Source organism: Mustela nigripes, chromosome 3 (assembly GCF_022355385.1).
Source record: "Mustela nigripes isolate SB6536 chromosome 3, MUSNIG.SB6536, whole genome shotgun sequence".
In the NCBI taxonomy this organism is placed as follows: Eukaryota; Metazoa; Chordata; class Mammalia; order Carnivora; family Mustelidae; genus Mustela; species Mustela nigripes.
The window spans coordinates 56,298,629-56,313,950 of NC_081559.1; the positions used below are offsets into that span (position 1 = coordinate 56,298,629).

The following is a 15,322-nucleotide window of genomic DNA, read 5'->3' on the forward strand; positions in this document are numbered from 1 at the left end:
AAGAAATTAGAGACCACCACAAATTGTAGAGTGATGCCCTATTTTGGTGGGCCACTGGCTACTCGGGACTAACTAATTATTACTACAATATGAAAATGTATCCTGTTGTTTTAATTTTTAAAGAAGTGTTAAAAATGTGGATTTTTATCAAAATTTCTCAACTTTGAGACGCTTTGTAGCTTCTTCCTTCTAGGAAAAGAACATCAGCATACTCTTTGGGCTGAATAGGTACTTACTGGCAAGATTTGTTTGAGTTATCTTTCAGCATATAGTTGTATTTCATTACTGAAGAAATTCACAGACTTAGACGTATACATAGCTGATAATAGATAAATTTGGTTTTCTGCCATCTTGCTTTATATTGATTTCATGCTTTGCTATATCCTTCATAATTTACTACATAAACTTTTTTTTCACCCATTACATATTCAGTAGATAAACACGCTCTATTTTAAAAATGCATATAATCTGTGTTTCTAACTATGACTTCTTGGTAAATGAGGAATTTATTATACTTTCATTATTTACAACCATTTTATCTCTTTATATCCCAGTTTTTGTTTATAAACAGAGTTAAAAATCTGGTCTAATTAAAATATTCTAATGTTTCTCTTTCAGGATTTAGGATAATTCCTATTTTTATTACTATGTATACATGTTGCATTATTTAGACTGGGGGTGTTTTACATTATATGTTCTTCCTCCCAATTCTTTTAAAATAAATTACCTATTCGTGTGCTCTTGATTTTTAATTCATCTCTCAGCTGGAATGTGTCTTTGAATTTTTTTCAAGAAGGAAGCTATAGGGTTATATCAATTATAATCTTCACAAACAAAAAGCAATGTAATTGAGAACTATAATTAATATATTGCAAACATTTTCCACCTCAAAACTCTGTTTTTTAAAAAGATTTTATCCATTTATTTGATAGAAAGAGAGTGTGCACAAGCAGGAGTAGTGGGAGAAGGAGAAGCCAGCTCCTCAAGCTGGATGTAGGGCTCCATCCCAGGACCCTGGGATCATGACCTCAGCTGAAGGCAGATGCTTAACTGACTGAGCCACCTAGGTGCCCCAACCTCAAAACTCTTTAAATGTCAGTTTTTAAATGCCTTCTTAGACAACTATCATATGATCTCCCTGATACGAGGAAGGGGAGATACAACATGGAGGGTTTGGTGGGTAGGAGAAGAATAAATGAAACAAGATGGGATTGGGAGGGAGAAAAGCCATAAGAGACTCTTAATCTCACAAAACAAACTGAGGATTGGAGGAGGGGGTAAAGGGGAGGGTGGTTGGGTTATGGACATTGGGGAGGGTATGTGCTATGGTGAGTGCTGTGAAGTGTGTAAACCTGGCGATTCACAGATCTGTACCTCTGGGGCTAATAATACATTATTTGCTAATAAAAAATTTAAAAAATTAAATGCCTTCTTACATTTAATATCCTAAAGAAGAAGACTACCTGGGTTTTGTGTTTTGTTACCTGTTTCGTTTATTTAATTTTTTTGCTGTTTTTCTTTCAGGCTTTTGTTTGAATCAAAATGGTAAGGAAAGTATTCACTAGAATATGTCTAAATGGTAATTTGTTTTCCGTAATTTTGCCTGGTCTACCCTGAATCCTTGATTTACAGATTTGGGTCTTCTTATCGGTTCATAAAAATGAGGGAAGAAAAAAAAATAAATTTGTGAAGTTGAAGGCCATCATACTCATGTATTCTCCCAAAGCTTCAGGGAAATTTTCTCCTATGATAGCATCACCTCATCCATATTCCTCCACATTGTCCCTATGGACATCAGGAAAATCATCCAGGAATCCTCCCATCAAAACATCAAAATCACAAGGGCTTACTGATTCTGTCTCTGTAGCATCTCTATCACCTCTCTCCCTACCCATCTCAAAGTACTTTTCCACAAAAGGGCTGTAATATCCTTCTAATTACTTGCCCCACATCTACTTACTATTTCTCTCTTTCTCCCTCTCTCTCTTTATATATACACACATATAAATACACTTTATTGTTTTGCTTATCGACTAAAGGTCAAACTCCTTCCCTAACAAAGGATGTGCCAACTTCATATCCTTATCTCATTTTCTAGCTAATGGTAGGACTCGTTTCTCCCTGACCATGTCTATACACTCTGGTCTCACTCGGTACCTTAGCTAATGTTCTGTTTCCTCTGGCTCCTTCTCCTGGTCTTATCTTTCAAAATACTACCTTACCTTCTCAGAACCATCCTTTCCAACATTTTTCCCAATTATACCTCCCCAAAGCATTTCATCCATCTTTAGAAATCCCATGGTCCCTACTTATCTTTGTTCTAGATTTTCACCATACTCTTCTTATCCCCATTGTTGGACTTTATCATGCTAGATAAAGGATGGGGATTCTATCTCCCACACTATAAAACACTTCTTATAATGTTTTGCACACACACAAAAAACTGCTTAGCACTGAATGACCCTTTTACAAAATAAAACATGTCAATTCTGAATACCTGGAGGACATCAAATTTAGCATAGAAGATCTCATTCTAAAAGTATTACCTGAACCGGTCCATTAAAAAGTGAAGAAATTCCTTTATTTCATCCATATGAGTGAAGCTAGGAAGGTGTCCTCCAAGAGCTTGGCAGAATCTCTCAGCTTCTTCCCAGTTCCTTTTTCTTACAACTCTTTCTATATGAAACAGCTTAACAAGACACAATGTGAATCTTTTTTCTGGCATAATCATAAAGTATTCATAATTTCGAAGTTTATTTTGGTCAAATGTGTAGGTTTTTAAAGTGGGTTTATTTTAATTCAAATATAATTAACATACAGTGTTATATTAGTTTCAGGTGTACAATAGAGTGAGTCAACGATTCAATCCATTACTCAGTGCTCACCGTAAGTGTACTCGTGAATCCCCATCACCTATTTCACCCATCCCTCCATCCACTTCCCCTCAGTTTGTTCTCTACAGTTAAGAGTCTGTTTTCGGTTTTTCTTTTTTATTCCTTTGCTCATTTATATTGTTTCTTAAATTCAAATGTGTAGGTCTCTGAAAGGGATTCTTACAGGTATAATAACAGGAAAATGTTTTTATTTTTACCTGTAATTAAAACAGGTGAAAAAAAACATATACCGTGACGCAAACAGGACCCGCTGAAAGTGTCAACTGAAGGCCAGCACAGGTGCCAGCTACTGCTGTCAGTAGAGTGAATGAGCGACCAGGATGGGGAACCGCTCCAACAAGACACCTGCAATTCTCCTGCATTCCTAGGACCATCCGGTAAAGTTATGAAGGATACACATTTATACTTTGGGAGTAGACTTCTGCAGAGAAATGTGCTAAGAACATAATTATGGACATACTACACTAAGACCTGTGCAAGTACAGACCTATTTTCTGATGAAGATGAATCAAAGGGTAATATTGACAGAGAGTGGCAAAACAAAACTTGCCACTTCAGACTCTTTGGTTTGTGATGACTAAATTTTTTCAAAAAAAAAAAAGAAGAGATTATACAATGGTAGATTGAATTACTGATCCTAATTCTTCAGTTCCCTGTGATATAACTGTACATTCTTGCTATGGCCTCCTGGCGGGTGACGTACACTCCTCTATACCTTGATTTGGGGCCTGGCTATGTGACTTTGCTGTGATCAATGGCATATTAGAGGAGGTACAGTGAACAGAGGCCTAAAATGTGCTTATATGCTTAGGCTTGCCTCTCAGGCTCCAGCAGTTGACCATGAGAAGAACAAGCCCCTGATAGCTACTGTCCCCTCAGCCCGAAACTTAGTCAAAAGGCAGCACACCCCAACACACAGCCTGGAGCCCAGCAGAGCTGACCCTCAGTTGAAAGCAGAGCTTACCATTTAAGCCTAAACTAAAACAGTCAATCCTTATTTGGCCCAGAGATCTGTGAACATGAGACGAAATGTTTGTTGTTACAGCCAGTGAATTTTGGGGGATGGTATGTAATGGTTTCTTTGTGGGAACAGCTGACTGATGCAGGCCTGGAAAAATTTTTTTTTTTTAAATGTAAGAAGTGATAGAATTCTTCATTAGACAACAAGGATTAGAGGGATATGAGAATCATAAGCAAAGTATCAGCATGGCATGTAGCTTACTTAACTTCTCAGAACAAAAGAACAGTAAGAATGAGCCAGTTCTGGCTCTGGCATTGTTCTTTAGGGTAGGACATGAGTTCATGTGAGGATTAGCTGTCTCATGACAAAGGTTCAATGGCATTCCCAAACACGCTGGTAGGTTACATATGTGCCTACAGAGAAGCATAATTTCTACAAGCATATGGACTAGGATAGTAGAAAGATAACCTCATTAAAGAACTGAATTAGAATGTTACTTTACCTTATAACAAGAAAGACTTGAAGGGAAACTATGCCAGCCTTCAGGACAGGGGTCTTCAGGCTTGGGAGCTACTTCTTCAGGCTGAATGGGCCCACTTATTTTCTTGCAAACTGAAAGTGCTCTGAAGTTTCTGCAGTCTTTCACCTCCCACTTTCCAAGAGACTTTCCAGTAGCCATAGCCACACACCCGCCTTGAGAAGCTGGGGTTGAAACATAACATTTGAAAATTAAAGTCCAAATATTTTCTAGTGTCCTTACCCTTTATCTGGGCCAAGGTCTGGAGAAAGAATATAAAAGACAACAGAAGAAAGAAATGTGTGGTTCATAATAATGATGACGACAATGATGACCATGATGGTAATAAAGAGAAGTGTTTATAACTTGCCAGGTACTATTCTAACAGGATCGAGTTAATCAGTCCTTACAACAGACCTCCAGAGTATCATACTAAGGTGCAGTGAGGATTAGTGACTTGTCCAAGGTCACATGTTAGTAAGTAGTTGATCAAAACTGGAACTCAGTTGGTCTGTATCTGCAGCTGTAGCCTAAACCACTAAGCTGCTCAGCATAGCCTAAGGGATTCATATTACCTTAACAATTTTAAACAGTTTTTAAGGAACTTAGTAACCCTCAAAATGAAACTCTTTCACATACAGATCAAAAGGAAAATGCGGTACAATAAAGAGAAGGAGGTGTATAGTAACACACATTTGTTTTCTACTTATTTTTTGGCTGCCAGAATTTTATTTATTCACAACATTAAGAGATAGCTTATATTATCAGATCCATTTTTCAGATGAAGAATAAGTGACTTGCTACCAGTGCCATGTTCTCTTTTATATTCTACCACACTGCCTGAAATGGGCAAGAGACAAGAACATAGGTTGGAAAGTAATAAGGACAACTTCTGTTCCACCAAACAGACATGGTCTCATGTCTCATACATGGACAGCAATTGGACCAAAGGACTGGGAGAAAAATGCTACGTTGCCCTGGTGAGGTATCTTATTTTCCCGCTGTTCTGCCCCCTACCCATGCCTTGTCCATGATGGACCATGCTGGCCGAAGCTGGGAGTAATTATGGTAAAGAGAGCTCAGTGATGGTGTTTCTGACTATAGGACTGAGAGAATAGTCATTGTGGCTACTTTCTGAGCTCCTCTCCAACCACTGAGGCTTTTCTATGAAGAAGATGACATTGACTCTAAGATATCTCAATGTCTATAAAAGAAATCCCATGTTTTGTATATTAGAACATTATAAACATTATAATCATATATATATTTATAACATACATATAATTATAATCATATATAATTATAATTAATACATAATTTAAGGCAAGATTTAACTAGGATTATCACCTGTATCCTCCATCTTCCACAAGTAAAAAGATGACTTTGTTATCAATACCATTCACATTTATAGAAAACCAAAATCCTTTACAAAGCACTGGACTGAAATCAGGGCATCTGGATTTTAGCGATTCAATAACCAGGTAACATTTGTTACCTTTCTGAGACTCGGTCTTTCAACTCTAAAATCAAAAGGGACCTCTGAAGTCTTTTTTGGTCCAAAATGTTCTAATTTGATGGCTAATTATGTTCAATGCTTTGAGCTGGTTGAAGAAAGATGAACTAACCTTCAGAATAAACCAAACCTACAATACCTACAATATTACCTCCTTAATTTTCACCCATTTGGAATAATAGAAATAAACACATTCAATTTTGAAAAGGTTAAGAAGCAGAGAGATGAAAACGTAAGGCACTTCAAGATGAAGCTTCTAGATTCTGTTTGAGACTTAGATGGAAAAGATAAAAAAAAAAACAAACCTTCACATTGATGGTTCTAGCTTTGTGCCATTAGAGGGTGGTTTCTGAGAACTGAGTCTTTTAGCTCCTTTTTGGGGATTATTACCAAGGACTTCATAAGGAAGACATAGTCACTGCTTCCATTTATGGTTCCATAGACAGACTCTTATCCTGAAGATGATCATTTCCCTCACATTTCAAAGCTAAGTGAAGACCATATCTGGGAGGTATACTGCATTTCACAAATCATCATATTCCACTACTTACCTGGCTCAAGAAAATTCCAGTTGGAAAAGGTGACAGCTTGCTTTACTCCCCCAACACCTGTCCAGCTATACTCTCCATGTGAATCTATATCTCTCAGGCCAGTCCAGAAGTATTTTCCTGGAGATTTAGTATACTTTTTAATCATGTCATTCAGGAACTCTTGCTCAAATCTACAAAACAAGAGTTAAATTAGCAGGTGCTTTTATGGTGAATGAATTACTATGTATATTAAATATGCAACTTTTTCTTAGGAGACTTATTTAGTAAAGCTAACCCAGAGTTAAAAGCTCACAAGGTACATGTTTACTGATGGTCGTACCTGCTAGTTATAGTCAGATTGCAGTTGGTTCCAAAAGGGACTTCATCCTTATAAATCTTGTAACAGGTTTCTCCATGTCTTTTCCAGCCCTAAATCCAAGGAGATGTATCACACTGTTCAGACTTAATGTCCCCCCCAATAAGCAAGATTCTACTACACTGATAACAGCTCACATTTAGAGAAGTCAAAGGACATGGCCTGTACATTCATACACATGATGAAGGTGGGTTACAACTTCATAGATAACTCCAACAGGATTGTGAGCCTGTGTCAGACAGGAGTGTCTTATTTCTCCTTACCTCCAGGACCTAGCTGCTCATAAGACTATAATGTTGTTGGTTGAACTATTTTTGGAGAGGGAAAAGATAAATGGGGGAAGTAAAGACATCAGCATTAAGGATTATAATCACATAGATTTTTATAGAAATCATGAATAGGTAACTCTTTTTCCTATAATGTTTTTTCTTCTGTAAGAATGCTAATATGTAATGATTGACTGCTCTCTGATTTGCTCTAATGTAAATGAACAGAAGGTAGTCATTACTTCTGTTTCCCAAGTCTGAATTGTTTCAGTCTTACCTATCGTCCTTAATGAAGAAGGTGTAATACTGCTTAGAAAAATTTACGCAGGGACTTTACATACCTCATCTGGAGGACACATCTTGTCAGATGTCGTATCATTCATTTGTTCTCCCTTTTTCTTACATACATATTTAAGTTTCTCTTCACACGACTGGACTTTCCACTGACCTAGCTTTTTAAAAATAGAAAAAAAAATTTTCCACAGAGAAATTATTTGCCATATATTTAGAGTTGAACTCTGACTTATTTTAAATCAAGATAGCTTCTTCTCACAATACTGTGAGCAAGGGGCACGGGGAGGAGGAAGAGGAGAAAAGAGAAAATAAATGACTACATCTGGGAATACACTCCTAGAAAATACTACCCAACATGCCTGCAAGGTTGTGGCTCACTGTCTGTTATTTTAGCACCACCTCAAGATCATAGTGGAGATGAATTCCATTTTCTTATAAGAGTAACAATAAAACCATTAAAGGACATTAAGTCCAGGAGTTGAAGAAAGAACTCAGCCTACACACAGTTGACAGTGTTCAAGCCTTCTTCCACATGACAGGGCCAAAGTCTGCCCATTGATGAAAAACTTTTGGATATGTCAACCAACCATGCTATTTCAATCTCCTCATATATAACATAATCATGATAGTTAGAACAGCTACTCTCTAAGAATCCCAGAATCAAAAGTTCTTTCCACTCTACTTCAGCTTAGACTTCAAAGTTCTCTCTTTCAAATATGCTACTTAATATTAATTTTGCTTAAGTCACTCTGCTTTCTTCAAATTGAATTTCAACAAGTCAATTGTGATAAGGATCAATTTTGAACACTGGAATGCTATCTAGGTATGTTATCAGTGTAGTCTTATCTATGGAATCTCATTTCTATCTTTGACCTCTACCAAAAACATCTTAAAAATCCTTTAAATAGAGCACCAAATGTGACAGCCCTCTAAATTCATCTTTGACACCTTTCTAGATATCTCTTTACCTTTGAAACACTACTAAATATGCATAACATTTGCTACTTCCACTTAAGTCTCTCTAAAAGTCTGGGGGGGACACAAGCCCCCTAAATAATTAGGAGTCCCTAGGAAAATGATACAAACAAAATATAAGGGTAAACATGTCTTTTCTCTCAACATACAGTCTATTTGGACTATTAACTAAAGCATGTTCAATAAATAGCTAAGCATTCCACATAAGAAAGATGTTCTCTGAAAAACATTAGACCTAATTTTAAATTAATTATTAATTAATTAATTTTAAAAGATTTTATTTTTTTAAGTAATTTCTATATCCAATGTGGGGCTCAAACTCACAACCCAGAGATCAAGAGTCACATGCTCCATTGACTAAGCCACCTAGGCACCCCTAGATCTAATTTTTAAATAAAAGCATTTTTTTACTTCTTAAAGTAAGATTAATATGAAAATCTGAACATGAATTCAGAAGATGGGATTTTCCCCTTAAGCTGTGGCTACATGTTAAATATATTGTTGGTCCAGAGAGAAAGCAGCTTATCAGAACCAATCTGGCACAAGAATTGAGTACTAATAGGATTTCCTTCATGTGTTTCAGACTAGAGCAGATACTCTCATACAGGAAGTGCACTGCTTATTTAGTTGTTTTATTTGCTTCCTTTTTTCTAGTAGCTTCCAGAAAGACATTCTACCGGGCTCATACGTTTTATTTTCTTTCCAGGCTTAAACAAATATCCCAACCAAAGTCATTTTAACATCATTTGGTATATAGTAAGAATATAAATAAGCCATATAAAGTTTCCTACCTTTCCTAAATAGGAAACACAGTTGGGAGTCTTATTGTAGGGAACATTTGGCTCATTCTTACTCCAATACGTTAGAGTAACTTCAGTACCATCAGACCACTGAAATAAACTTGGAACATTTTTGTTCTTAAGACCTATCCATATTTCCTCTTCGGCATCTAAAAGAAAAATATTTTATTTATTTGGTTTTACTCAATTACATATGTAATTCAATATGTACATTGTCACTGATTTTTGCATTCTGATAATGGGGTTTTAGGAGCCTCAATGGTATTTGTAATGAATCTATGAAAATACTGATAATTTAGGCAGGCCAGGAGTCAAGGGCTTTTCAGGGCACTTATGCAGTCAAGAGTACATAATGGAACAGCCAAGTTGTGATCTGCAGGTTAGGTGTTCCTGATACCTGATTTAGATAAACTTTGCTTTATGGGGTATACAGGTTTCCTCTTGCCCAAAAGCTCTTTCTGTCACTTCACTTTTATGAAAGATATATGTACCTATTTTCCCTAAGTGAACAAAATCTGAAGTGGAGTTTTGCTTTTATGAAATGGTGTTTGCTTCTTTGTTTTATGCCATTTTGGTTTATCAAAGATTTCACAAGAGCAGTCTATCTTTGGACAACCGGGGAAAACTGCAATGGAATTCTACAAATACAATCCTAGATACTCCAGTTAGAATAGGATGGATGTCCACCCTTGCCCCGGGATGATGCTGCTGCCTTCCCAGGGGAAACAATACCACGCCAACACAGAATAGGTGTCTATTGTTAGCTAGTACTATTAGTGAATCCTAGGAGGCGGATATGATACTCGCATCTAGTGTATTTTTGTTCTTCAGTCTTTAGCTTTTAAATAAATACAAAGTGAAATAATCATCACAAGCATCTGTAGCAACTTAAATAGGTTTTAGCTTATGAGATGAGGAAAATTATTCAATCACTGGCTATACTGTCAAATTGACAGCTACTAGCTATGTGTGGCTATTTGTAAATTAATTAAAATTAAATAAAAATAAAAGTCAGTTCCTCAGTTACATTTCATGTCCTCACAAGCCCCAAATGGCTGGTGGCTGCAGTACTGGACAGTGCAGATTATAGAACATTTCCATCATCACAGAAAATTCCATTGGACAGTGCAAATCTGTAAGGATCAAACTGTAAGCTTTCATTCCTACCAAGAATCTAAAAATAGGGGCACTTTAGAACGTTTCAAACCTCTCAAATAGGATATTTTAAAAACTTACCCCCATTATGGAGTTTTGTGACAACCACCTCCACATCTGCTAAAGAATGAATGCTGATGAGATCGCTGTTCAAGGCTTTGCATTTTGTATGTGCCTTATCCCAGGAATCACTTTCATTTACCAGCAGATAGCAAAACCCATTATTTGACAGCCAGCCTGCATCACAGTGTGTGTCTGAATATGTCCAAACATCTGCAGGAAAAACAGCTATTTATATTCCAGTAAAGATACATCTATTTTGAATCAATAACATTGCAAATTCTTCCTTCTTAAATCATGAGATTTTGGAAAGCTGGGGAATGGGATGTCAAATAGCACAGGGACATGAATTTATATGGTGCTTCATTCTACATCATTAGATTGACTGCAGGGATACAGGTAATTATATGACTGTAATGTGATACAAACATGCTACATGATTAGGCTCCAACTATTTGAGAAGGGGCTGCCTTTAGTCCTAATAGACAGGAGGATGGTGTCGGGTAAGCCACTTGTTAACAAATCTCTTCCTTGGTTTGGGACCTGTTAGGTTCCCTTCCAGTCTCTGACTTTGAGAGGTTATGAAGTCCAGCCTCGTTTCATGTATGGTCAGATCAGCAAGGGGATGTGGTTTCATGCCTACTGTTGCACATGGGGCAGAGATTTAAAGAGTAAGTAGAACATTTATAAACTCTATAAAAAAGAGAAGACAGCGATGGAGGGAAAGAGCACAGGACCTCTCTGGACCTCTCCTTTCCTTCCCACTACTAGATCTACATCCTCAGGCAATTAGTGATTCTTTGTTTTCACCACATTAAAACTCACTCAAATGATGGTCAAGAAAGACTGGAGAAAAAGACAGGTATAATACCATAGAAAATACTTATGTCCTTCTTAATAGAATTAGAAATTAAGTCAATTACTCAGACTTCATGGATTCTGGACTGTATGGAATACCTGATGTATAAAATATAGCATCTTAAAAATGTGAACAGTTTGTTCTTCACTTAAAGATAAAATTCAGGTCTGATTAGCTTCTCACACTTGCAAGGTGACTCAGTTTCACATTTCTGAAATAGCACTTGCTATTATTATTATTATTATTTTATTTTATAATTATGATAAAGGAACAGAGGAAAAAAACACCCATAACTGAACTTAGGACATTTTCCTATTCTAGTTTTTGTCTCTATGAATACATATTTTTACAAGATTAAAATGATAAGTAGGCATATCATTTTGTTCTGCTCTTGTATCTGCCTGCCAGCACAGTTATTTTAATAAATGCATATTATTCAATCATGTGGAAACATTATATTTACTTAATAATTGCTACTACAGCATATTTATTTGATCTATCATCAATCACCCAGGTTTATTTTCATCTGTGCTATCTTTTCTATTATGCTTTTTGTTGTGTGGACTAAATTTGGTTTGAATCAACTTGGCAGATGAGTGTTCATTTTCCCCTATTATTTTAATAAAACATCTCCTGACAATCCTCATTCTATATATTTATTTTTTAGTCTTAAAAAAATAGCTTTATGCTACCATGTGGATAAGAAATTTTATTCCCTTCCCCCAACATTCTTTTTTTTCTTTTTGAAGATTTTATTTATTTATTTGACAGAGATCACAAGTAGTTACAGAGGCAGGCAGAGAAAGAGGAGGAAGCAGGCTCCCTGCCGAGCAGAGAGCCCGATTCGGGGCTCGAGCCCAGGACCCTGGGATCATGACCTGAGCCAAAGGCAGAGGCTTTAACCCACACTAAGCCACCCAGGCACCCCCCCCAAAATTCTTTAAACAAGACATTTTAAGCCCCCCTTTTCCCCTTCCAGTTTTGAGTACCAGTTTTTCTTATTCAGGAGGATTTAATCAAATACCAGGTATGTGGTGAGGCTTGTGCCAGACAGAGCACTCCTCTTATCCTTTCAAAAGCTTCTGAAGTTTCCTTATACCTCAGAAACTTCAACTGTTCGGTGTTTCTCTTATCCCTGAAATCCCTTGGGGTAAAAAAACCTTCCTTGTACGTGTTTTTGTCCTTCTGCACCTTCCCTTTTCTACCTGATTTATCAACACAACAACCTAAAGGAGCAGCCTGGCAAAGAAGGACAGAACGGAGATGGGCATCATTGAGAAGGAGCTAGAAACCCTAGAAGAGTTCCCCCATCCATCGTTTTTTACTTCTCAGATGCAGGTCATACATAAGAGCTGAGTATGCATCAGCATCTCCAGGAAGGCTCCTTATTAACACAGGTTGTTGGGGCCCACAGAGTTTTTGATTCAGTAAATCTGAGGTGGGTTCTAAGAATGTGTTTTGAACAGGTGCAGGTGATACTGATACTCTTGGTCTAGCAACCACACTCTGAGCACCATTGCTCTAAAGAAAAAAGAGCCATCTGTGGATAGAAATGTATTTCTTACCTAGAATACCTCTGCCTTCTTATGGGGCTTTACCAAACCAAAGCTTTAGGCATATAGAGTTAATAATATCCAGCTACAAGTCTAAATGAAGTAGTTTTTGGCACTGGCATTGGAAAGGTAGAATTAGATATCTGAAATGGATTTACTCAACTTCACAAAACTGTAATTTTAAGGCCAGCTTGCACAAGGAAGTGAAAAAGATACCTGTTATCTCCACTGTGTTATTTAATGGTTTCTTGCAGACATACGGCAATTGAGCTTCACAGGAAAAACTCTGCCATAGACCAGACATGGCATCCATCCTTGCACAGCTTGATCCGCCTATCATCATAGGTGCGCTAGGCATATCTTAAATGGGAGAATTTTCAAAGAGTTTGAAGGAGAAGGTTAGGCCCAGAGTGGTGGTTAGAAAAAATAACTTGTATTCCTAATTTTCTGCATTTATTGGAACTCATAAAATAGTTAAACTTTCTACTAAATTGAGATGTATAAGCCTCAATGGACACCCATGTGTTTAAATATGTCTTCCTTTTAAAATACAGGATATAGGGCAAAATACTATGATACGGTATAGTTAATTGAAAAAACAAAACCAAAAATCAAAAACAAACATCTGCTCCCAATCAACTTTCATATCATATTCTGTGGACAATAGCTCCTAATCTGTTATTCTATATAATAAATATACTATATTATGGTTCTATAATGCCCTTAAGACCTTGAATTAAAGGTTAAATCATCTTTAAAGATTTTATTCACTGAGATAATAGAGAATTTATTCACTAATAATGAAATTTCATTAAACTGAAATGACCTCTTGGTATTTTATTGCACTTAGCCCATTTTTCTTATATGTGTACAGGATATTTTGTACTGAAGCTAGTGTTAACTCTTAGGTTCTACCTTTGTCAGAAGCCTAAGATTTTATTTTTTTTAAAAGGTATCTAAACTTCTTTTGGGGAGAAAACTCTTTTGGCTAAGTAGGATTTTGTTTGTTTTATTCATTATAAAATTTTCCTTAAGGTATTTATTTGTGTAATAAAATACAACCATTATGTTGTTAACTTGAGCACTACTGTGGGAAACCCCAAGAGTTTTAAAATGAGAGCATACTTCTGAATGGAGTTAAGCTGCAGATAAAACAACATGGGTTAGTCATAGACATGTCAAGTCACCAATAGGACACAGAAAAGCTTCTAGGCCATATGATGGGGCTTATTCTGCTATTACTTAAAAATGTAGGGTTGCCGTAAGGGTTAGAGACAAATGCTCAGTTATCTGTGATATGGTTCAACTTGGCTATAATGGTATCATAATAAAGAAGGAATTAGGGAAAAAAATTCTTTTGAGAAATAACCACAATAACAGTTGCCAAGATTTGAAATTTTTATAAGCTGTCAGAGAGTGGGATGATTTTGTTTATTTACTTTTTTGAAGTTTTGCTCTGGGCATAGTAGGTAGAAGAGAGAGCAGTTACCTGGGTCCCAGTTGAGAAAGTTTAATGGCTTATGGTCTGACCATTCCCAGCCTCTAGCAGAGTATAGTTGATTTAAGCCAATCCAGAAAATTCTTGGAATGCCTTCTTTTTCTGTAAGAATAACATAATTTTAACAAGCGACAAAATTACCTAAGTTATTATCTAAGTCAGACTTAAGTTTCTACTAATACCAAAAATATTTAAAGGCCTTGATGGTAAGGCAGGAGTCCTTGTAGGAGGCTGTCTCTCCAACAAAGGTTAACTAAAGGCTGGTAAGTTAATTCATTTCTGCTTTCTTACTAGCTTGTCCCTTTCTTCTAAGGCAAGAACAGAATCTTCTCAGAATAGCTGTTTCACTATTTTCAACCTTTTTTACTGATACAGATGAAAACAGTTTCCATTATATATCTAGATTTGAAGAACTGATTGTATTCCAGACTGACAGTTTAAATTCATTAAGCACATATTATTTAACTGGTACTAGGGCAAAAAAAAAAAAAAAAAAAAAAAAGACAAAGTCCCTGCCCCCATGATTATTTCAATTTAGTGAACAAAACAGATGTGAATCCCCTAAACAGTAAAGTGTTACCCATACTGCTTCAGAAATATGTACAGGAGCTGTTTGGTAGGCAATGGAATATATAGCTTTAGAGTCCAAAGGAGATCTTTAGGATGGAGTCACAGAACAAGACACACACACACACAAACACTACAGGGGAGATGTGTCATTCAAATTCATTATTTGGCAACCAGAAGCCATCAGCAAAAAAAGTGAGAGAAAGATAGAGAAGCAGAGATAATTTAAATAGGTTAGTTGTGGATAAATGACACTCAGTATACATACGCCCACAAGCAATGGATGCAATTATGCTTGCATGGGCCCATGTATTGGTAAACTGGATGAAAAGATTATAAGGATTTTCATACCAGTATCAAGAAAGTCAACAAAATTATACAAGAGCCTGGTTAAGTCTTCATCAACAACGTGATAAGAGAACTTGAAGATTCTGAGGGCCAGGTAGAACAGATAGAATAACTGATGAAATGGTCTACAGAAGACAAGGACGTTGCTGACAAATA

The 15,322-nt window shown here is 36.5% G+C and overlaps 1 protein-coding gene across 3 annotated transcripts in view; it reads right to left on the bottom strand.

Annotated features, from left to right (window-relative positions):
* The window catches only part of LOC132013773 (CD302 antigen), a 133,118-nt gene that overhangs the window by 96,177 nt on the left and 21,619 nt on the right, over positions 1–15,322 (bottom strand). For all 3 annotated transcript variants that reach the window (XM_059394037.1, XM_059394035.1, XM_059394034.1), the window contains exons 5-13: positions 14,243–14,353; positions 12,970–13,113; positions 10,363–10,554; positions 9,118–9,275; positions 7,399–7,509; positions 6,756–6,844; positions 6,437–6,606; positions 4,358–4,557; positions 2,547–2,689 (exon numbers count right to left, since the gene is read on the bottom strand). In XM_059394037.1, coding sequence (XP_059250020.1) covers positions 2,547–2,689; positions 4,358–4,557; positions 6,437–6,606; positions 6,756–6,844; positions 7,399–7,509; positions 9,118–9,275; positions 10,363–10,554; positions 12,970–13,113; positions 14,243–14,353 — 1,318 coding nt within the window. The remainder of the gene's footprint in view (positions 1–2,546; positions 2,690–4,357; positions 4,558–6,436; positions 6,607–6,755; positions 6,845–7,398; positions 7,510–9,117; positions 9,276–10,362; positions 10,555–12,969; positions 13,114–14,242; positions 14,354–15,322) is intronic.